The sequence below is a fragment of the Ascaphus truei genome, chromosome 3 (genome assembly GCF_040206685.1).
Source record: "Ascaphus truei isolate aAscTru1 chromosome 3, aAscTru1.hap1, whole genome shotgun sequence".
In the NCBI taxonomy this organism is placed as follows: Eukaryota; Metazoa; Chordata; class Amphibia; order Anura; family Ascaphidae; genus Ascaphus; species Ascaphus truei.
The window spans coordinates 228,850,988-228,876,343 of record NC_134485.1 but is presented as its reverse complement, the minus strand read 5'-3'; the positions used below and the strand labels follow the sequence as shown (position 1 = coordinate 228,876,343).

The 25,356-nt window shown below is 38.4% G+C and overlaps 1 protein-coding gene across 13 annotated transcripts in view; it reads right to left on the bottom strand.

Annotated features, from left to right (window-relative positions):
• DMD (dystrophin) overlaps positions 1 to 25,356 on the bottom strand; it is a 2,761,517-nt gene that overhangs the window by 2,498,440 nt on the left and 237,721 nt on the right. Inside the window, exon 1 of one of the 13 annotated variants that reach the window (XM_075590268.1) lies at positions 23,210 to 23,510. The exons of the other annotated variants lie outside the window; for them this stretch is intronic. Within the exon in view, the coding sequence (XP_075446383.1) occupies positions 23,210 to 23,240 (31 nt within the window). The 5' untranslated portion in view covers positions 23,241 to 23,510. Of the gene's footprint in view, positions 1 to 23,209; positions 23,511 to 25,356 lie in introns of those variants that run through there. 13 annotated transcript variants of the gene reach the window in all.

Sequence of the window (25,356 nt, the reverse complement as noted above, 5' to 3'; positions counted from 1 at the left end):
CACAAGCCAGGCAAGGACCCGGTGGACTGTAAGAGCTACCGGCCTATATCCCTGATCAATTCCGATGTGAAAATATTTTCTAAACTGTTAGCTAACAGGGTGGGCACTGTCCTACCTGGGCTAATCCACCCGGATCAGGTGGGATTTATTGGAGGAAGGCAGGCGGCAGACAACACAAGACGGATCATAGATTTGATTGATCTGGCCAATAAAAAGAACATCCCGTCTGTGCTGTTGAGTCTGGATGCTGAGAAGGCCTTCGATAGGATCGATTGGTCCTATCTGAGGGCAGTACTAGGAGCGTTTGGGTTCGAGGGACGCCTCCTAGAAGCCATCTTAGCCCTGTATAAAGGCCCCACAGCTAGGGTGCGCCATCAGGGCTTCCCATCGGAGCAATTTAACATCTGTAGCGGGACGCGACAGGGGTGCCCCCTGTCCCCTCTGCTGTTTGCATTATGTATAGAACCCCTGGTGGCTCATATGCGCCTAAGCCCAGATATAACAGGGATAGACGTAGGTGACCAATCCCATAAGGTGGCATTATACGCTGATGACGTCATCCTGACCCTGTCGAGGCCGCTTACTTCCCTGCCCAATGTCTTTCAGATTCTGGGAGCGTTCAGCCTCATCTCCGGGTTCAAAATTAACCAGATGAAGTCTGAAGCCCTAAATATTAGTCTCCTGCGTCCAATGGAGAAACTAATCGAACTAAATTTCAATTTTAAATGGCAAGCCTCCTCAATCAAATACTTAGGTATCCAAATTACCAAGACATATGACTCATTATACAAAGCAAATTATCCCAAATTATTCCAAGCTTTAAGAGAGGACCTGCGGGTGTGGGCGGGGTTTGGAATTTCTTGGTTTGGAAGAATTCATAGCATTAAGATGAATCTCCTGCCAAGGGTGCTTTACCTGTTCCAGGCCCTGCCAATACCATTGGTGCGGGCCGATATCCTCGCCTTACAGTCAAAGATCATGAAATTCATTTGGCACAAGAAGAGTCCACGAATTGCTAAGAATATACTAACCAGACCCACGATTAGAGGGGGACTAGCGGTAACTTGCTTGATGGCATATTACAAAGCAGCACGATTAGGTCAGATTGTCCAGTGGCACCTTGATCCGTCCCTGCAGAGATGGGTGGCACTGGAGAAAACCTGCTGTGCTCCAATTGAGTTGCATAATTTAATTTGGCTGCCAAAACGTTGTGATAACACGGTGGGGATGCTGCTACGGACCATGGTGAACTCACTGGCGGTGTGGAGGAGTTCCAAATTTAAACATAATTTAACGACAAAACACTCCTTAATGACCCCGCTATTCGATAACCCAGACTTCGCCCCGGGGATGGCCGGAGAGCGGCACTTCAAAATTTGGATACAGTCGGGATATAAGCGGTTAATAAATCTGGAGGGGCCTAAATATATTAAAACATTTGAACACGTCAAATCAGAAAAGGGCCTCCCAAACACTGAATTATTCCGCTACCTCCAGATAAGAGCATTCTATAATGAATTTCCAATTAGACCAGCTAGGACCAATTTTGAGCAGCTGTGTTCTAGAGCCACGGACACACGGGGACTTACCTCTAGATTATACCGGGAAGTGATCTGTCCTAGTGGACCTGACGCCGACAAACTGAACTACATGACTAAATGGGAGACAGACCTAGGGGAGACTCTAGAGGACAAAGATTGGGTGTGGATCTTACAGGCGGCGGCCAAAAGCTCCATTTGCTCAACGTTAAAAGAGAACGCATATAAAGTCATGATGCGCTGGTATCACACCCCACTACGTCTATCCAAATTCGTCGGTGGTTATTCCCCGCTCTGCCCAAAACAGTGCGGGGAAACAGCAGACTTAGTCCACATGCTGTGGTCCTGCCCGAAGGTACTCCCGATTTGGGAGAGCATTAGAGCATGGGCACAAAGTATCCTCGACTTAGAGGTCCCCCTGGACCCGTGGCTGTTCTTACTGGGCAGGCGGGCCCAGGGGTTGTTGAAAGCGGCACACAAATTGGTGGCACATATAGCCACAGCCACTAGGTGCGAGATCGCAGCATTGTGGATACAGCAAGATCTACCAGTCATCCCCAAAATCCGAAACAGATTGTGGCAAGTTTGCCAGATGGAACAGTTGACTAGCTGGGTCAACGACTCTGGCCGAAATTTCTTAAAAGTATGGGAGCCTCGGCTTACCCAATCCGATATCCCCGGGGTAGATGCCAGCACAATTCTGCAATAATAAACACAAGTGCGTTCTCTGGTGACGGAGCGGAACATACGATGACATAGGCACGTGACAGGTAGGATCCCCCCGACTATGAGATCTAGAACCAAGAGGGGGAGTTGTCAGGTTCTTCAAAGAAGTGCGCAGTACAGGTCGAAAGTAGATCTTCCGACACTGGAGAACATGGTGGCAGTCCATTCCCTGTCCCCCCCCCCCTCCCCCCTTTCTTTCCTTCCTTGTTGTTTTCTCCCTCTGTTGTCTAGTCTTTGGTCCGGTGAGTCATGTTGGTCTAGTCTTGTGAGTGGATGTTGTGAGTCCCTTGTTGATTTTGAGTGATTTTACCCTTGATGGTGAGAGTGAAAAGGGTAAACCTCGGGTGGTTTCGAATCATTTTACTATGGGATGTGGCATAATGTACCTGTTGTGAAACCCAATAAAAATCTTGAAGTTAAAAAAAAAAACTTCTGCTTTGCATCTAAGATTTTCAAACATTTGTAGTTGTCGTAGAGAAAAAGTTCTCCTCAGATAAGTTTTAAAAATAATTTAAATAAATTAATTAATTGATGTAATACATACATATACATTAGTATGTAGATTTCTAATACTTCTCATGCTTAAATGAGCTAGATAAACCTCTACACCTTAGGGCAACATCTCTTATAATTGGTTTCTTGTCCCTGTAATTCTTCTAATAGTACTGCACTGAGTTCACATGGTCACAAAATAAAGAATCTCGCTGCTTGTCATTGACAGACTTTGTTTTAGAAAGGTCACTCCTAAAGTGTGCCAATAACTCAATACATTAAATGACAAATGAGACACTTGCAGTCTTGTAGAAATATACATGCAAGTATTAGAAGGACCACAGTAATTTCTCTATATACACTAACACAGACCTTTAGGAACAATAGCAGTTCTTCACCATTGCTCATTAGAATACAAGTCAATGTTATAATAAATCTGTGTGTGAAGCATACAAAATTAAACAGCTAATTGTAGAAAGTATATAAACATGATCGTATTCATTATACAAATGTAGAAATCCAGAAGGTAACCACCTTCCAGAAATGGTTCTTATGATCTTAGCAAATACTGTATTCATCTTAAATACTGAAATAAAATGCATCTTATTTATTATCTGACATCTGTTTGTTAATTGTCAATGTTGATTGATACATTTTAAAAAATCCATTTCCCCATAAATATAAAATCCACTATGACAAAAGTAATATTTACTGCCATATTTTATTTTTACCTTTTTAATATTTGAATACCAGCCTGTAAGTTCCTTTGAATGAAAGAATGAAAGCGGTGACTATGTCAATTGTCATACAAACTTTTTTTCTTACATATATTCCTCCTGTTTTGTGAAGATAAACCTGAATAACAGGACATTTGCTTCAACTGTAAACATGATACATTGCCATTTGATGTTTGGAAATATCATACAATCAAAAAAAGAAATAAAGGGCATGTGTCCACAATAGACATTTTCAATACAGAATATTAAATAGTTGTCACATTTTACATTATTTCTGATACAACTAAGCAACATTTCTGAAATGTCCCTAATGTATATGTATGGGTTATGCACTTGGTGAACTCTGGATGAAGCTGAATATTATTATACAGTGTATATATATATATATATATATATATATATATATATATATATATATATATATATATATATATATATATATATATAATTGATGTAATACATACACATATATATATATATATATATATATATATATATATATATATATATATATAAAACAAATAATGAGTACAAACAGAAATTCAATATGTATGTACGGTACAGTATGTATGTAATTCCAAGTGCTATATAGAACCCCTCAAACACACTTTCAAACAAGAAGTGGAGAGACAATCAGCACAGAAAAAATGGACACCCCTGAGATACTGTGAAAATATGCTATTTGGTGTTATTTGCATATCTTATTAGCATATTTTCCTGGTATCTCAGAGGTGTCCATTTTTTTCTGTTGGTGTCTCTCCACCTGTTGTTTGAAAGGGGGTTTGAGGGAAAATAAAGTAAATAGCACTTAGGTCTCTATATGCTCTCTTTTTTTTTTTTTACAAATGAGGAAAAGAAGTGGCAGAGCACAACCGGAAAAGTCCAAACAATTAGGAGAAAAGTGCGTTATCCATAAAATGATTTAATGGTCATGGTTTAGAAAAAAAGGCAAGGCATTACCATTACCCAACCAACATGTTTCGTGCTACACAGAGCACTTTATCAAGGCACACATATGGCTCTGTGTAGCACGAAACATGTTGGTCACGCAAGAACAGAACAACCAAGGCTGTCAGCCGTACCGATATAGAGTGAGTTGTGTACACTATGAAGATCAGCTGGCTTGTTCTAAAGCACAATAATGTTGATCGTGCTGATAGTACTCACGATCTGCTTTGGGCGACTCCTGTCGGGCGTGCTCACAGGCATGGGTATGTAGCAGGGACAAATCCAACCAGGAACAACCGGTGCAAAGCTGACTGTGCACCAGTTGCTCCTGATTGGATTACCCCCTGGTATATTTTTAATAAAAAAACAATAAAAAAATAATTCTACTTTGTTTTTATGTTATTTACAACATAATTTACATATATGTACATTATGTTTATATCAAGAAAATGTGCTTTTCAAAGAATATGTTGATAAACAGTTGGAAGACCAGCTGTTAGATTCTATTACCTGCAGAAATGTTTCCCAGTTTGCTAATAAATCAGTAGAACAATTTTCAGAAGGTAAGATAAGAATGATTGTTTCAGAAGAATTAGAACCTTATTTCAGTGTTTATATTTGAGGGGTTTCTATCAGAGCTTAGATATCACTACTACCATATATACTCAAATGTTTTTCTTCAAGAGCTTCTTTATAACAGTTATTGCATTCTATAATGTGTAATGAAAACATACCAATAGTCATGTACTACAGTTGTCTATTTGCAAAGTTTATTCCTATAGCAAATGTAATTGATCAAACGTGTCTGCAGGTCTGCCTGGTGTAGTAAATGACTAAACATATTAGACAAACCCACCTGTTTTAAATTGTAATTAAGGTTAATGGAATTGTGTACATGTTTTAGAACTTTTAGCAAATATTCACTCTACTGGTAACTGTCTCAATCATGAAACAATATAGAGACATGGATTATCTTATCACAGCAATACCTACTACTCTTAACTCAGAGAAAAAATTAAGAACCAACATTTTAGTCTGTCTCCTTCTTACACCAGCTGGGCTCAAATACTAACAGGAGCCTCCTTAAAGACTACTCAACACAGGATAAATTAGTCTGTGTTTTAACTAATTCTTACTGTGCCCTAAAGCTGACCGCATACATACAGTACAGTATATGGGATGTTGTTATATTCTCTCTCCAGTTCTTCATGGGCATATCTCATAAATACTGTAAACAAAAATTACTAGTGCCCCTTAAATGTTGTCATCATTAAGTCTGTAATATTACATTCTTATTCATTTGAATATAATTGGTTTATTCATATTATCCATACTCATATTCAGGTGTCTTATAACTCTTATTCAGAATCATTCTTGGATTTGCAGTGCTCCTTTGCCATATATAGAACTACAAAACCTACAGTGCTAATTAAAGCGTGCTTCAAAGCCAGACATTGGCCTATTCTTATAGAAATCTGGGGAAAGTTAGATGTATCAACAAAGCAGAATGGTTAAAGAGTATGATATCTTCATCTTTTCATATCAGAAGTAACTTATTCAATTTAGATGAATTGCAGGTAAATGGCTAACTTTTAATCAGTTACATTGAACATCCCTGTTGAAAATAATATTTTAAGCAATTTGCCAGTTAAGAAACTTAGATATTATAGAGAGAGAGATTACTCTCCCACAAATGACAATAAAACCTGCCTTTCCACAGGCACATGTTCATACTGTATATCATGTATAGGTGCTTATTTTGTCCATCAACCAAGATTCCAGAACCAAAGTTATGTCCTTCTTATTACTCCTGAATGTCAACCTCGGCAAGGCCCAGATATCACCTGTCATGCACACAGTGTTTGGAGATGCCTAATAACATGTTCAGTGGTAGTGAATATTGAATAACTACTATGTTGTACTACTGTAGTTTAAAGAGCAATTTACCATACAGCCATAAAAAGAGAGAAAACAGTACATAATATATAGAACCGTATTAAGAATATCTCTGTTTAAAGCAAAGGGAATGCATGCATTTCATGAGAGAGTTTGCATATACAAATTAGCCAATTTCCCATGTTTCGTAGGTGTGTAAAGAGGCTGTTTGGTTTTGTGTAATAAAAGGCAGTTTTACTTGACCTTGGAGCCTGTAATGGAGCTCCCCCATCACCCTGGGTATACCTATCTCCATAATAATACTTATAATAAATAAACACAGACAAAAGTCTGGAGGTACCAAGGTTGTAGCTTTTATTAAAATATATCCTGTAACTCGAGAAGTGCAAGCCCTGCCAGAGTGCTCAACCACCGGATAAAGGCCAATGGTACCCAAACCATGGCCCACAACTCCCACTAAGTCAGTGGTGCCGTTTAGCGAGAATGGTCACCAGGAAGTCACGCTTAAATGAGTCCTACCAGTCACCTCAAGAGTTGACTGAATCATAGAGCCCCATCTGGCAAGGTTAACGTGCACTTATCCCCCTACAGCCCCCGCAACAAAGGAAACCACATGCCTCAAAATGCCCACCTCAAAAGAATAACCAGTAATTAAAGTATGTATTTAACTTTTTCTTTCTCTCTTATGTTTTTCAAGTACAAGCATCAAGTGTTACAGCATTACAGTATGACAGCATTACAGTGGGCGGAAAATTTCTTGGCAGGGTGTGGACTATCTTGTCACCCCTGCACAGAATCTACTGTATAAATTCCATCCCCAACCCCCCTCACTCTGCGTCACAGCCCAACTATGAGGGAGGAAGAAGGGGCAGGGGATACCATGACCCTACAATAGTGGGAAGGTAGGGGGGCCTTGTCCTTGCGATCATACTGCCCTGTCGCCTAGGGGCCCGAGACTACTTTATTCACAGCCCTTAGGAGACACTCATTGGAGATTCATTTTGTAGATACAGTTCCCTTTACAAAACTTCTTGACCATCATTTACTAACCCTAAAGTCACTGACATTTTTGAGAAACAAAAAAGAGTCAAATATAATACCTAATCAATATGCTTGGAGACTTCACAAATGACAATGCAGTTAACTGTGGTGAAGAAGGCAGTGATACGGTTTAGCCTTGATGGCAAGACAGCTCAGTAGAATGTGTTAAAGTTGAAAAAAGGATGACTAGCAACAGTATAGTGGGAGAAAACAACCAGATAGCAAGAGTAATTAGTAGTGGTTAGATAGTTAGATAGTTTGTTTTTAGAACACTACTATCAAATGTGGTTTCTAAAGCAGTATAGAAACTGCTGTGTTTAATGCAAAACCATCGCAAGGTAAAAGTAAAAAAAGATCATTTACAAAATAAAGAAAACATGTTGAAATATTGGAAACACGTTCTCACAAGGCGATGTTTCTGGGCCTGTGGCCCTTCACCAGGCTTGTGAAATTCACCCTGCACTGACCTTATATACCTTAATAAATAACCCACAAGGTTATGCTGCAGTCCCTATGCTATTGGACGCAGTGTTGGCGACATCGCATCAAGTCACATCACTTCCGGTATCAAAGGACTGAATCATGGAACAACCAGACGTAATTTCCGGCTAACGGAATACATAACTGAAACGCAACTCAATCCAGATCCCTGAACGGGCATATTCTAGCTCCTGTACTGTAGTCATGTGTGCTATCATTATAAACACAATCCTATAACAATAGTTCTTAACCTTACACCTCTAAGTAACAACAAAAACCATCAAATCCTATTTTAAAGAAGCCTAAAGACTCTAATCTAAGTGCTGAAAATTTCTGTTCACATTTTCCTCCATCTTTGTCATGTTAAATTATAAGTACCTAGTTGCAAAAGAATATGGGGCCTATGCAGAGAGCAGCGAATTTTAAAATTGGCGAATTTATTAAAAAGTAGCTTTTTTGGAGAGTTTTATTCTCCATATGCAGAAAAGTGCGAATTCTGCTATGTTTAACATGGATGCGTGTGGCGAGTTTAAATTGGCGAGATGCGCGCTTCAGAAACGTGTAAAAACAAATTTGCGCCTTTTTTTTCCCTTTGCAATGGCCGCGAGCGGCAGCTTCTTGCCAGTTTTTTATGGCGAGGCAAAAAGGAGACAATCGCGCCATTTTATTGGCGCGAACAGCCGCTAGATGCCGTTCGCGCCTCTCTGCATACGGATATTTTTAAAACTGGCGAGATTGAGGTTCTCGCCAGCCGCGAGGCGAGTTTTACAAATAGAAAAGAAAAATTGGCACGTTTTTCGGAACTCGCCATTTTCTGTTGCTTTCTGCGCGATTTTCTCCAAAAAATGGCGAATTTCGAAATAGCGCTGCTCTCTGCATAGGCCCCTATGTGTTACACTTACTAAAATATTCCAATACTTGTAATTGGCAGCTCAGAGGGGAAAACCATATAACCTAAGGGGTATATACATATTGATCAATGTTTTTAGTTGTCCATTTTTTATTATTGCACAAAAAAATGCATCGCAAGTTTTTCTGGTCGACCCATGGATGCTGACTGTATATTTCTAATAGTCTTAATGGGCCATAGGGGCTAGAAGACAATGAATAGTTAGTCAAGAATAACTTTTTGTCCAGATCTATTAAGAATTACTTGGACACATTGTTAACATTATAAGTAAAAGGCAGATCAATAGATAGAAAAATCTAATTAAAAATAGTACGTGTTTCAATTTTTGAAGAGCGGGAATAGACTATACAAGAGTCACAGGGACCTATACAAATAATTACACAATCAACTGTGTGTGTACAGTATGAGTATTAATAAAACAGAACATACACATAATGTGAATAGGAAAAATCTGAACAGTAAAACCAGTAAATATAAAAAGGAAAAAACTTTTAGATAAAGTGCATTTAATTCATTTGGATGCACTATACTGTAAGTAATTACAGGCCATGGGGAATATGTATGAAATCACAAGAAAACTCTTCAGAGGAGTTATTTATAAACCGTAAAACAAGCTCATTTTTAACACTGAGTGAATATGCAGCAGTGACATATACATGATTTCTAATCAGTATTTTGTTGAGAACGGATATGCATTTTTCAGACAAATGGACAGTGCTTTCTTGAACAATGCAAGTAACTGTAACATGAATACAAATATTACATGGAGCTTTTAGCATGGGGCCTTTTTCTCAATACAAGATATCTATCTAGTGATTGGAATAAAATGAGGCATCAGTATGTTTTCTTCATGTTACAGATTATCTTTATGTTGTATGTTAGGCCAGGTCTCCAGTGGCCGCTGCAGCGTGCACTACGGCGTGCGCCCACACACCACAGCACAGCCCTCTATGGAGCAGGCCCCAGTGGCTTTGTGTGTGCGCAAAGCGCAGTGATGCGTACGCTGGCAGGAAAGACAAGAATGTTGTCTTCCCATGCCGCAACGCGATCACGTGGTCGGCGTGCACCAATGGAAGGGCAGATGGCTGCGCCCCCACTCCCTGTCATGGCCCCGCCCCTACTCTCCCCTAGAGCTCCCAACAGACCGCTGATCGTGTTTTTAAACCGTAGACGTGCCACCAGGACACCAGGCGCGCGTGCAGCAGTGAGGCCTGGGGCTGTGGCCTTAGGCTTTTTAAGTATGTGTTTTTTGTTATCTTTTAAGAGTAAGGGACGCCAAGTTAAAGCAGTGACACTACATTTCCCCACCCCCACCTTTTTTCTTATTATTTTCTTATTTTTATATGTAAAGCATGAGACAATATTTAATTCTACATTCTTACCTAAGATGGCAATCATTTGGTGCTCCTGTTATAAATCTGCAACAATCCTTATGGTGTTACTAACATAATGGCTGCTTCAGTCAGTGTAACTCAGCAGCTACAATGTATCCATATATTACTACGGTGACATTATCTATTGTTACAGTTTACAGCTCAAACTGCTGGGAATATTGGCAACAAATTATCACAAACAGGAAAGTGTTGTGAAGATCTTGCATTGCATGGGAGGTGCTAAATCTTGCTATAGAAATCAAAGGATGCTTTAAAACTCATAAAAATGGAATAAAAAGAGTTGAATAAAAAAAATTTCAATGCAGAATTATCTAATACTACAAAACTGATTTATTTAAAAAAAAAAAAAAAAAAACAATATAAGATTTTGCATGTTGTGTTGCTTGAAATGATATGTAACATTGTATTACTATGTGTAAAACGTTAATGTTACAGCTTCCAGTGTAATAGACAATCTGCTGTTTGGAAACCAGCAACAGATCTGTTTGTGATACTTTGTTGCCAAAGTACAGAGCTCAAAAGATATCTGTGAGTCTGTTTCAAAAGACGAAGTGGATATGACTTTCTAAATGGTTGATGTAGCAACCAAAGGATGACCAGGACATTCAAAAAAATTAAAAATGGCATTAGGAGTAAAAAAAAATGCAGACATTATTATCTAATACTACATAATTGATTTATTTAGAAAAAAACAGGCCCTGCCAAAGCACTTATAGACTGTGTTTTGAAATATAAAATGTGTTCTAATAAGTTGAAGTACAGTATAACAAAAAGTTCTAGCACAAACAAAAATATAAACAGGCACATAAGAATAGTATCAACATTTATACATTTAAATAAACAGAGAACAAATATAGCAAATGCAGTGTATAGGGAAAAAAGTCTAAACATAAAAATCCATACAAATTTACCCATAAAAACAGAATAAAGCAACAGCAGTAAGATACAGTAGACCGCAGTCTAGAGACCTAGATCACAAGTGAAGACTGGAGCCACGGGTCAAAACGGCCCTTCACTTGGTCCTCATTTATATTCTAATAAGTGGAACATCCTTAGAGAAATAAAACATCTACAGAGTTTAAACTTTAGGAATGGTTACTTGCTGTTAAAAGGCAAAATAAAAATGGAACCAGGAGTGGGTGCCTTCCTCTTCTGCTGCACTGCAAGTATTTGCCGATTTGAGACCAGGAGTGAGTACCCTTTTCAGCAGAGCTGGTTTCTTCATTTTGAACGGTACTGTTACTGCTATTTCAACCGGGATCGAGTGCTATCCCTACCAGGGTTGATGTTCATGTGTATCTGGACCCCCGCTTGCTCATTCAAACATCGTTGCATGGGCGGCTTCATTCACAGGACCCTGCATTAAACCTATGATGATTAAGGGAGCCTGGTAACTCTGTATCACTGGCACTTTTCATATATTCAGCAGATGTTTCATACTCTTATTTGTTTTTATATAAGTTCTATATTTTTTTTACAAAAATATATCTTGTTATGAGAATCTTGATTTTTTTCTATCCTCACTGAAATAACTACATATTTGATCTGTGGAGGTACACTGTATACCCTATAGTTTCTCTAGTCTCTGACATCCTTTTCCTTTAATGTACAGATGTGTATAGCATTTCTGATTTCTGAGAAAATTATAAATAAGACAACTTTTGCATTTAAATCACTATTTTCCTCTAATTTATGTAGCAACCCTGCTAGGGACTACTAGTAGTTAAAGGATTAAGGTCATCCTTAATGGTTAACTGTGTGGGGTCACACAAAGATACTTCCCTCCCCATCAAGTGATACTAAACGACTTGTAGAAAGGATAGCCACTCCCCAGTAGGTCTTGGCAGGATATATACAGCATCCTCCAGTGTTCTAGGTTCAGGTTCCTCTGGAGTAGCAGTTGGAGAGGGCCTCACTGTATGTTATATGTTTGTGTATAGTTATGTGTAGTAAGGATGTTCTATCACCTTTATTGTTTTTAGTTAATGAATGTGCCCTTTACAGATAGAGCCCATAATAATGAACAGAGATTGTTCTCTGACCAGAAGACAAAGCAGGTAAATGCTCAGCAGGGAGTTCTTGTAGTAGAAACTGCATAGCATATTTGGATCGGGCCCACCGGAAGGTCCCTAGTACCGTCTCGATTCAATAGTTATGGATGAGGCAGACCATGGACAGAGTGACTGGATACTGATCCCTGAAGATAGCATGTACTTCCACCGACATGTCCTCAGTAAACCTCAGATCTGATAAGTATATGGGAAGAATGCCGTCCACAGCAAAGGGCTACTGATCCTCAAAAATAGAGTGTGTGTCCCAGCCAGGGTCCACGAGATACAGGGCATTGAGGAAGCTATACAAGAGATTGGTAATCTAACATTACTAAAGAACACAAATATAAATACCTCCACAGTGTAGGAATGAGAGCTATCAAGGGGATGAAATCCTAAAGAAGTCTTAGTACCTCGCTATTATAGAAGTGAGAGCTACCATGGGAAGAAACACAGACTACTGTAACCATATTATTTGTCCCCAGTTAATGTCACACCTGGGGGGGCGTGGTCTGGTAACCATCAGATTTTTCTTCAGCACTGACAATGGAGGATGCAGTCTCAGTCACTGGTACAGATTAGTTTTTCTACCAACAAGTATCTCAATTTCAGCAAAGAGGGGCTCAAAAGGTGCTTTCTCTTCTGTTGAAGGAGGAAGAGGTGTTAAGGAAAAACCAGAATGTAAATCCTGTCAGAAAACTGTTAAGCTCCTCTCAGTCACTGGTGTCAAAATATACAGTATGACTGGAGCTCAAGGTCCAGCCCCTGTAGGTCTCGTTTGAGACATAAATAATATAGTGGCATAAAGGACATTTTTCTATGGTTAGGATCAGTAAAAAAAAATAATATCTCCCAGGAAGCCGGGCAGAGTGACAGAAGCTTGTTTGAAAAGACCATTTCTATTCAATAACACTCAAAACATGACTATTGAATGACATGATGAGCCTGTAGCTGGCTTTTCTTCATCCCTCTAAGGTGGATGACACAACTCTTGTCTCATATAAGAAAATGAAAATTCCATTCAGGAAGGTGTTTGTCACTCATGCTGACACTTCAGAAAGGGACTAAAATCACTTTTGTTTGAAAGAAAAATTATGAAAAAGGAGGTCTTTAGACACTCATACTAACATATCAGTAATTGACATTCATTTGAAGGGAAGATGTAAATAAGTCACACAAGAAATCTCTAAGAGGAAGTAAATCTGTCAGGAAGCTTTTGAATACTGACATTTCACAAAGTGACTACACCTACCTTTGTTTGCAAAGAAAATGAGAAATCGTCACCACAGAATCTCCTTTGAGATCTTACGTTGGCATGATCCTGTTATGGGAAATCCTGTCATAAAATAGTCAGAAACTGTATAACTGTACCTGTTTCAGAAGGCTATATCCTTAGGACATTTTGTGTCACAAAATGACACATCGACGTCAGCTGAGATTCTGTGTCAGCATGTAATAAAAGTAATCTCCCAAAATACATTTAATTATATTTTTTGCAGTATTCTGATGTTCCCTTTGCCATTGGGTTTTTAGAAATCCAATTTACGGGGTGAATTGGACTCTTTTCAGGTAATGTACTGACAATTATAAAGTGTTTGTTTATACCTTTTGCTTCTTGTATGAGTATCGGCACTCCAGAGGTTAAGAAAGTCTTTCAGCATATGGTGATGTTCTGAGAGCATACAGCTGTAGTGTAAGTGGTTAAGGCTAGAGATTGGGCAAATCTTTTTGTGAATTTGATCCACAGAGGATCGTCCGGTTCCTTTGGTACGCGGATTTCAGCGGATAAATCTCAAAAACGGCGATTCATGTTGGCGGATTTTTTTTGATTATTACCAATACACTCCACGGATTCCACAACCCGTGGACGGATTTGTAGAATCCAATCTGAGGATTCAGCAATCCGTTGCTGTATCCTTAAGAATCCGCCAACAGGTTGCTGAAACGGTAATTTGGATTCTATAAATAAATCCACGGGTTGTATCCAATGGTGGAGTTTAATGAATTTGTGTGGCTTTAAACCACCCAAAATCTGTTTGCGGATTTTGGGGGTAACATCAGTGAAAATCCACGAAACATATTTGGGCAGATTCACCCATTCATTTTGTCTTAAGATACTGTACTGAGAATATATATCTTTGTAGCAAGTATTGCTTGTTTTATAAGGAAAAGTATTCCCCTTTGATGGGACTTTTAGTAACATACTTTAATATAATTAGAAGGTAGAGTTTTTCAGCAATAAAGCAATGCACATTGATGTATTTATATCGAAGGTCTATGTCAGGGGTGGGCAACTCCAGTCTTTAAGGGGCACAACGGGTCAGGTTATAAGGATATCCCTGCTTCAATGGCTCAATCCTCTTTGCAATGAGATTAAGATTTATTAGGTATATTGGAGACTATCAGAGACAGGGGGGCTGCAGTTTTTTTTTTAGAGCAACCACAAGGTGAGGGCCACTCTACACACCAATTATTGCTAGGTGGCAAACTCCATGATCTGCAAACGATGATTTGTTGAAGGAAAATGGATTGCCTCGTAGCAACAGCGGCCTATTTCTCCTACCCATCATTGGTAGCCTGTTGGTTTCCCTAATCTGCATTATTAATATTTTCTTATTTGAACAGGATTAACCTGCATCTTTAAAGGAAACGATGATAAAATATATCACAATACTTCAGAAACAGAAGCTTTAATGATACTTACAGTTCAGAATTCCATTTTCTTATCATCTATAGTTCATGTTGTACAGAAATCAAACTATTCAATACACAGTCTTAATACAATCAGTCATGATTTCCGGAGAAAAAGAACCAGACGATCCGAGGCAGATCAAAATCTGCCCCCCAAAATTGCTCAAATTCTAGTGGCAATCCCTTTCCCTAGAAAAAATTAGGTTTGCAGATCATAGATTCCTGAAAACTCTGTTCTTTTTTGCGAAGTTCAAAAATGCTGTGGACATTTGCTCATGTTACAAAGCAGCAAATCACAGGTTTAACATTTTAGAAACAAAAGATCTCAAAGGGAATCTCAACTTGAATTGACTTGGCAACTCCAATTGCCAAAAATTTACTAGAAAACCAGCCTATGCAAAAGATTGCCCCTTAAGTGTCTACACTAGTTATTCAAAGTTCCTTTAGCAAACTTGATAGGTTCTTTGTAAGCGTTTGTCATCAATCAAGCTATCTTCTAGGAACAATTACAGAACAATTACATGACCACGCACCCAGGTGTATGCTCCTTGCATGTGACAGCCATCAGCAGTGTTTTCACTTCTGCGGCCTGACAGCTATTACTCCGGGAAGCTTTTCCATACTCACCAGCTGTTGAAAAGCGGCAATTAGGGATGGGCCAAACTGTCAAAATATGTTTCTCTGAATTTCCCGGGCTTTCCATTCAAAATCCGTTCAGCTGTATTAAATCTGTTGATGCATTGTTCCAACGCATACAGATTAATCTAAAACCGTCATTGGATACAAAGTGAATGAATTTTTAAGCATCCAATCTATGGATTTCACAATCCGTTGCGTGGATTGTCAGGAATAGGAGAAAAAAAATGTGGATCGCCCCTTCTGACACTGATCAGCGGAAATCTGCGAAAAGGAAATGGCCCATCCGAGGCAGATGAAAATCTGCAAAACAATATGCCCATCTCAAGTGGCTATCCTTTTCCCTAGAAAGAATTAGGGTTGCAAATCATAGATTACTGCAAACTCTGTTATTTTTTGCGAAGTTCAACAATGCTGTGGACATTTGTTCATGTTACCAAGCAGGTTTGTATGCATATATTTATGTATGTTTTTAGTTATACAGCACCATTAATGTACATAGCTCTTCACAGCAGTAATACACGTGCAATATAAACAACACAAATAACAGATAATGGGAATAAGTGCTTCAGACATAAAAGTAACATTAAGGAAAATGAGTCCCTGCTCCAACTAATTGGTAGGTAGGGAGAACGTACAGAGACAGTAGGAGGGTGTTCTGGTAAGTGCGTCTGCAAGGGTCCTAGATTTATGTATGAGATGTAAATGATCATTTTATAAACAAAGATCTCAAAGGGAATCTCAACTTGAATTGACTTGGCATCTGAAATTGCCACAAATGTGCTAGAAATCCAACCTATGCAAAAGATTGGGTTTGCTTTATTCTTTGAATCACAATGTGTATCAAGTCCATATATAGCTCGAGCTTTTGTATTATACCTTGCTTTTCTTTTGTTAAGAACAAACTTACCCAAGTAGTTTTCTATTCTCTCTCTATACTGTTACTAGACAAGAGAATAAAGCATAAACTAATGACAGAAAGCCAACCCATGCAAAAGATTGGGTTTGCTTTATTCTTTGCTGAAATACAGTGCACAGCTCGCACTTCCCTATATTCCTTTGCTTCAGTTTATTTAACAATAAACTTGTCCAAATAGTTTCCTACCCTTTCCTTATACTATTTCACTACAACATAATAAAGCATGAAGTAATGACAGGTCAGTCTCACAGCTACAGCTTCTTCCATCAGCTCCTCTACTGTATTTCTCTATGTGTTACCATGGTGATGAGTGAGACAGCACAGCGATACTAGAATCCTACCATATCTTACCCATCCCCTGTCATTTGCCCTACTTTATATGATGAGAAAGTACGGTCCTTTCTCTAAATCAAAATCAGAAAACGTAGTGCACTGTTCAATCTGTGTGTCAAAATTGTATTGTATTAATTAATGCATGTGTACTGTGTACTAGGGTTGAAGCAAAGTGAGTATATATAATGGTCTGGAGGCAGCAGAGTGCTACTGGTAATGGTAAAAATGTAATTCAGAGTTAATTTTGAAAAAAATGCTACAAGGATTTTATTATAATACAGAACTGATTATTATTAAAAAAAAAAAAAAAAAAAACACGTACTGTAGGATATTGCTTGGTCTGCAGCTTTAAAAGGAAAGTTAAAATAAAGATCCAAATCCACTACAATGCAAGTTTGGGTTTACCAAGTTCTGAGCCTAGGCTTAACTATCCTTTTTTGACTAGAAAAAATAATGGCCAGGGGTGGAAGGGAAAGAAGAACCGAACTAATTAGGCCTACTGTATTTTTATGTGCCGATCTTTTTTTTTTTTTTCTTTCAAAAAAGAATATGGAATGACACTTTTAATGAAAAAATTTACAACAGTAGAAAAATATATATACAAAATAGCTCTTCAAATCAAAAGCTGAAAAAAGCTAGTTAACTGTAAGTCTTTCAAATGCCAATACACTAAGCAGGTCAAAAGGCTAATAGCCATCAGAACAGAAATCTTTTCATAAGAAGCTGGTGTAATTCTTCTAAGATCCTATAAAGGAATCTTTATTTTTTTCCCTCTCACTTCAACCCACGACCTTCAGAAAAATAAGTTTCAGTGTGAACCAGCTTCTTTGATAACAGAATACAAGTCTCCAAGGACTGCTGCAATGCTACTGTATGTGGGAATGAAAACTGTTGCCTCATTCAAAATCCAATCAAAACCTGAATGCATTAAGTAAAAAATAAACCAAGGGCATCATTATTTATTTTCATTATTATTTGACTTGCCTTCAAATGCATACCTTGTATATATGAAATAGCAGAAAGTCATTTATTGCCTCATCTTTTTCAGAGATTTAAGCAAAGTATATTTTAGGGTAAATTAGAGAAATGTCAAATCCCAATTGATTTAAAATGCGGCTAGTTTCCAAACTTCACAGACCATGTGAATTACATATAAACATAAACAATTTTAAATGCTTACACATATATATAGTACAATTTCAAAGCATAATCAATCATCATGTTTATTGGGTATGCATTTTTTTTAATATACACTCTTTTTCCCGGTGGATTTTATGCATTTAGTTTATAATGGACAACTTGTTGGTGTTGTTATATATTTTACTTCTTACCAGAAATAATAGAAACATAAAGTGTTAACATACATTATAGGCTAAAGCTGGTAAATTCAGGGAATTATTGATATGGAGGCAGGGGAGGGTTAGAGGAGAAAAAACCCCAAAATAATTCCTATTTGCACTCACCTATACTAATAAATGGTTAGGAGAGATTCAATCCCAGGGTAAAAACCCATACACCATTTAGTGATACACAATAAAGTCATTTAATATACAATTATGCAAAGACAAATACATTTTGTTAAAAGAAACAGGGGGTGGGTGCAGAGAGTGGAGTGGGCAATCTGACCTTGTATAGTCAGCACACAGCTAACAGACGCAAATGCTTATTGGTATACCATGTCAGATTATTATTGATTATTGATATCCCTGCTCTCTGATTGGTTAAAATTCCGGGCATTATCCAATCAGTAATGGCCCCGAATTTTTGGCAGCTTGCCAAGTTTTTCAGCCAATCAGCTTTCAGGTTTCATTCACAAAGAGTGAAATTTGCAGGGGAGGTGATTGGACAGAAGGCACTGACTCCTCCCCCACCCTGTCTGCAGAGAGCTCCGCACAGGAGAGTGAAGGGAAAGGTTTGTTTGTCTGCTGAGTGTGTTTTGTGGGTGTAAGGGGGGCAGCAGAGTGTTTTATTAGTGTGTCTTCTGTTGGTGTGTGTTTTGTGGGTGTAGAGGAGGCAGCAGAGTCTTATTGGTGTGTTTCTGCTGTGTGTGTTTTGTTCTTGTAGAGGGGGGCTGCAGTGTGTGTGGCTTCAGTGTGTGTTTTGTGGGTGGAGAAGGGGTGCAGAGTGTTTTGTTGGTGTTTGTCTGCAGTGTGTGGGTTTACAGGGGGCTGCAGTGGGTGAAGAGGGGGGGCTGCTGGTGTGTGTTTTGTGGATGTAGAGGTGGCAAAGTCTTTTTTGTTGATTTGTGTGTCTCTGCAGTGTGTGTTTTGTAGGATCAGAGGGGTAGCTGCAGTGTGTGTTTTGTGGGTGGAGGAGGGGTGCAGAGTGTTTTGTGTGTGTGTGTGTGTGTGTGTGTCTGCATTGTGTGAGTTTACATGGGGGCTGCAGTGGGTGTAGAGCGGGGCTGCTGGTGTGTGTTTTATGGATGTAGAGGGGGCAGCAGTCTGTTTTGTTAGTGTGTGTCTGCAGTGTGTTTTGTGGGTGTAGAGGGGGGGCTGCTGTGTGTTTTGTGAGTGTAGAGGGTGGAGGAGGGCTGCAGTGTGTTTTGTGGGTGTAGAAGAGGGGGGCTGCACAGTGTGTAGGGGGACTGCAGTATGTGTTTGTGTATATAGGGGAGGTTGCAGACTGTGTGTTTGTGTGTATACAGGGGGGCTGCAATGTGTGTGTGTGTGTGTGTGTGTGTGTGTGTGTGTGTGTGTGTGTGTGTGTGTGTGTGTGTGTGTGTGTGTGTGTGTGTGTGTGTGTATACGGGTCTGTGTATATGTACAATTTACTTTTAATAAACTTGCAGTAAAAGCATAAGAATGTAGACAATCATGCTGATAAAAATCAATATGACTTCAAAAATGTATCTTTTTTATTAAAAATTAAAAATAAGCCTACATTTAGCCTATAATAGAAATAATTATTCGCCTCGGGCCTTCAACTCTTCCAGCGAGGGCATTATTGGCCAGTAATGCCCTGTTCTTCAGGGATTATTACTTAAGTATTAATGTTTACATAGTACTAACAAAATTGTGCTTAAGGTAGTTAGAAAAGAAGTGAACCAAAACATTAGACCACTACACAATGAAAAGAGTAGAGACTAGAATTAGGGAACCCGGCTGGTGTGGCTAACCTGCAAGGTAACCTGGTTCCAATATAGTGTAAATCAGTGGAGCGCAAAGTGGGGGCGCGAGATTACTGGCGGGGGGCGTAGGGATTTACAGAGGCCCCGCGCGCTTCCCGAAAGCACTTAAATTAAGTGCCGGGGAAGCTGCAGGGCCTCAGTTAACCTACTTACCTTGATTCAGCCGGCATCTGGAGACACGTCGCCATGGCAACGTGGCATCAAATGACGCCGCAGGGTCATGTGACGTCACATTGCTATGGCAACGTGACGTCATGACGTCCAGACGCCGGGAATCAAGGAAAGGAGGAGGAGGGAGGGGGCGCGCGGAGAGGGGACATCCGGCAGGGGGGCGCACGGAAAAAAGTTTGCGCCCCCTGGTGTAAATGAATCACTAAGAGAGAATGAAAAGTTAGGAAGCAAGTGTTGATCTCAAGGGCAGTACAAATGACACAGGGTCATCCCTTAAGGTTGGAGGAACGGAGATTTCACCAGCAATAAAGAAAAGTAATCTTTACATTAAGGGCAGTTAAAATGTGGAATTCATTACCCATGGAGACTGTGATGGCAGATACAATAGATTTGTTCAAAAAAAATTGAACATCTTTTTTAGAAAGGAAAGGTATACAGGTATATATCAAAGAAGTCAACATGGGAAGGACGACGTTGGTCCAGGAAATAATCTGATTGTTAATATTTGGAGTCAGGAAGGAATTTATTTTGTCCCTTATGATGCATAATTAGATGATGGTTCACTGAGATTTTTTGTTTGCCTTCCTCTTGATCAAAATACTGTACAGTAAATACAAATATAGGATTAGTATCTGTTGTCTAAATTTAGCATAGGTTGAACTTGATGAACATACTGTATGTCTTTTTTTCAAACTCATCTACTATGTAACTATGTAACCAAGTTTGGTCTGGAAAACTGATGACAATTTAAACATATTTACAAATTTTCAGCACTACACAATTTGTCAGCAAAAAATAAATAAAATATAAACGTGAGATCTTGGCTGTGCAAATGGGCAAAAAGTATGCTGCTTATTAAAGAAGAAAGGTCCCCATACATTACCAGAGTATATATAATCTAAAGGTTAAATCTTTTCCGAATAAGTAATTCTTGTAAACGCCTGTCATTAGCTTTATACAAAATTAATAAACTAAAACAAAATCATTCTGCATTCTTTGATGAGCTTTCAATTAAATATTGGGCTCATCTAAAGCACAAATAGAGTAACTTGGTTAGAATTCATGCAAGGCCTCTTTGGCTCACTGTCATGGAACTCGTATATCCACCACTCCATATCATGTATCTATATTTATGTTTTACCCCTCAATATGAAGCATTACCATTGCAAAACAAACTGCATTGCAAAAACGTTTGTTGGCTGCACTATTAGCAACATTGATCAAAATAATGTTTTTTTTTTATGTTGTCATTATATATGCAGTTTTCCATGTATTTTTCTAGGTCCCTACAATATTACAGTCATGTTTAGGTTATTGTACTAAAACAATTAAGTATCTAATAAAGTTCTTTGATGAATCAGATCAAGAGTTATCCACACTTCGTCCAGGAAATCTGGCCATGACCTGCCAACAGTCTATACTGTAGTGGTTGCCTGAAGTTTGAAGAGAGCGTATACTGTAGCTGGTAGAATGCTTGTATCTACACAGATATGTATTAGATGTTGTTGAATGTCTAATTGCTGTCCATCTCCTACTTCTCTCATCACAAAGCTGCTTATCAGCTGTCTCTTTTCCTTCTATGAATAGGCTGCAGGCAGCTGATTGCCAGCTGCCTGCATGGTGATGTGCTAGCTGCTCTGTGCATGACTTCAAAATGCAATCCAGGACAAAAAATAAATAAACACTTGCTGTACTGTTTGCCTTTAACACAATTATGCTATGCTTAAAGATATGCCTATATTTTGTACCTTTTCTGTTGCAGTCCAGAAACAGCATGCATTTTTATTATTTGTGGCATATTACCAGAAAGTTTAGGCATTAGGTAAACTTTCCATTAAACAATCTAGAGGGGAGGCGTTGGAAAGCTTAAACCATACATTAATTGTGTCTTTATTACATCATACCTGTTTATTTTTAAGATCTTGTATTTCGCATTAATTTGATTCATCAGTACAAAAAAATAGTCTCACTGTAAAAAATACATACAGGTGTAAAAACGTCATGTGATTATATTCAAAAATAATTATTTCATGAAAGAAACAACAAATCAAGTAAAGCAAAAATGTAAAAAAAAAAATCTAGCAAAAAATATGCACACACCAGCAATAATGTATTAAGCCACATTAATACACGTTCATATACAAGTCTAAAGGGATATCATCCCATAAACACACAAAAAGCATAACATAAGGTTGGTGTAAGGTTAAATCTAGTAAAATAATACACATGACATATAGATCCCATTCAACAGGGAGTCAAACTCCAAATAATACAACATTTTAGGACCAATTATTTCATAAAAATTAAGCTATACCTCAAAAGAATCTAGATATCCATTACCCTGAAGAATAGAGTAAGTACAGTACACGTGTACAGTAGAAAGGCACATTACATACATTAGTATGTCATTACAGTAAATACACAGTAGTCATACATTATACAGTAGCTTAGATTTTGTACAGCATATTACTTAAAATGCAAACATATACTTTATACTGTATATTAATATAACCACGTATAATTGGATCAGCCCCTCTCTTTCATGTGTGTTTATTAGTATGTATTACATAGTACGTAAATATGGCAGTGATGTGGAATGCTGAAGATTATTGTCAGTAATATAATTTATGGAAAAACTTTCCAAATAAATACACGAGACCAAGCAGACGAAAAAACTATGTTTCCCTAAAATAGAAGCCATTATATTTCATTAGAATAGGAATACTGTACTTCAATATTTCATATTCAGCCCAAAGGCTTCACCTGCTATTGTAATTTGCTCACGGGGAAAGCACAAGTGTGTATTTAAACTTCATCAGGAGAAATCGTCATGGCAAATATATATATATATATAAACACACACTTTTAATGGTGTTCTAAAAGCAGATATAACAATCTGCACATACGTTAAATTATCCATTATAATAGTTGAAGTTTTAAAAAGCAAAGAACAGAACATTACATGTTTCATCCTTGGAATAAAGAAATGTTTTTCTGTGCTTCATACTGCAGATTATTGTGCATGCTTTGAATTGAACTGTCCTTGTACTGTGCGACCTGTCATTACATTTCTTCACTTTGAGTACCTGTAATAAAAGTGTTCAGTTTATACTTACAACAGTCTTCTGCTTCCTCAAACGAAGACATCAGGGTAAAAATTAAATGTCAAGGCAAAATATATATAGATGTTTTGGGCAAAATATCTTCTATCTCCCCTTATATTACTGTAGTTTGATGCTACTGCCTGTCTCCTGCTGATGGATATTGGATAGCAATGTCCCAATGAGATGAGCCCACAATAAAAATAATACTTTTTTGATATCCTTCTCTTTTTAATTACCGTGACAACGTAAAAGCGTAAAAAAATCTTGATCCCATGAGGTTGAACTGATTGTTAAGTCCAGTGAGAAGGGAAAGAAACTGATGCCAGAGTTTTCTGGAGGCCCATAGATGTTTTACATTCCAGGACTTGCGCACAAGCTATAAACTCTTCTACCCTGCAAACAAATCAGCTTCCCGTAGTAGGGCAGCCTGTGTTGAGCCTACATATAAGGCTTTGCTTCTCGAATGGCATTCACAACAGACTTAAATGGTTATGATTATTAAAATCTTACTAAATGCTGCCTAAAGCTGGAGATCGTCTGTCCAAAAGATTTTGTATAACCAGTGCAGCACTTTGTTTCTTCTTCTCTACACAATAATTATTTCAGTCTACTGTTCTGCTTTTATGAGGAAGAATATTACGAGGCTAAGGAGTATAAAAAAAATCTTATGATTTGGGAAGAATAAGTTTAATGGCCATATTTTGAGACGGTGCTAACACAATGTAACTTTCCATATGTCAACATTACCTTACATAAATTCAATTGCATTTATTTCTATTGAATGCAGAGCACCATGCAATGATGGTGCTGCCAAATGCTAATATGGATTTGCAAGTTGGAAGAAATATTCTAAACCTAAATGAATTGACAAGTCAAGAAAAGAAAATACGGATTTTGATTCACAAGAATATGGTCATATTCCCATTCTTACTCAAACTTCATTATACTAAAAAAAAATATATATATTTTTTTAATTTGAGATGCTATTAAAAGAAGCTTCCTACTTTCTAGAGAATTTTTTTTTTCCGAACAGAATACAAAAAGAGTTATGCAATAAGTTTCTTAAAGCATAGACAGATTTCCAATTAGGATGTAATGACCAATTTGTGATTAAATATATCCTATCTTTTGTGACACTGTCAGTGTTTCCTAGAAGACCTTTTCTCTGCAGGGTGATCACGTCAGAGGCCCATTATTTCACATGCATTTCCTAGTACGGCACTTTATTTCACTGAGGTGTAATGGAAGCAAGCTTTCCTGAACAGTAGCTAAATATTGTTTTTTTTTATCTAATAACATCATCCAAAGACTGTTTCAGGATTTTTTGTTGAAGTCCATGTTGCCACATCATAATAATGGTTTCCACAATACAACAATGGTTTACTTTGTCTGCTAGAAATATTAATTTGCAGTTTTTATTTTTATTTTACCACAACAATATACAGTGGATTGCTGGTTATTCTGGACTGTAACTTGGGCTCACTGGGGACATTTACATAGACCAAAGTGCCCAGGATCACTAAGCCTCGGCAGCATCCTAGAGGAAAGTGATCAATGCATGTTGTGAATATTTTCCCATTCATTCTGTCACTGTGCTGGGGTGTTGGATACCTTGTTATTGTACCTTTTAACAATACACCCAAACCTTATTAGCTCTTTGTGTCTGGCTAGTGGAAACCTGTGTTGCGAGGCAGCCTTCTCTATGTGAAAGGCTGGGGATAGTGAAGGGTTGAGGCTACCCTACAGGCTCTGGCAGCAGCGGATAGTGACCCATCTAGGCACAGATCAAGGATTTCTGGTAGTGAGCTACCCAGTGGATGCAATAAAGAAGTTCTGTCTTATATACCCCTTGCATGAGTCTACATTTCTTCTGGAGGGGCTATGGTATACTGGTTCCACAGTGGGGAATTCTGTGGATGGAGGCACTGCTGAGATGCAGTAACAGAGCAGGCTTTCAGTGCAGCACAGAAGGGGAGAACCCCTATCTGAGGCTATGCCAGGGAGGGGGTTACCTGGACCTTTGCCCCCAAAATTAAAGACTATGCTGGGGCATACCCTGAAGCTTCTCCAGGGAGCGTAGATACCCACATAATAAAGACAATGTTGGGGTGTACCCTGAGGCTTCACCAGGGAGTGTGTACCCTCATAACTATTAAAGA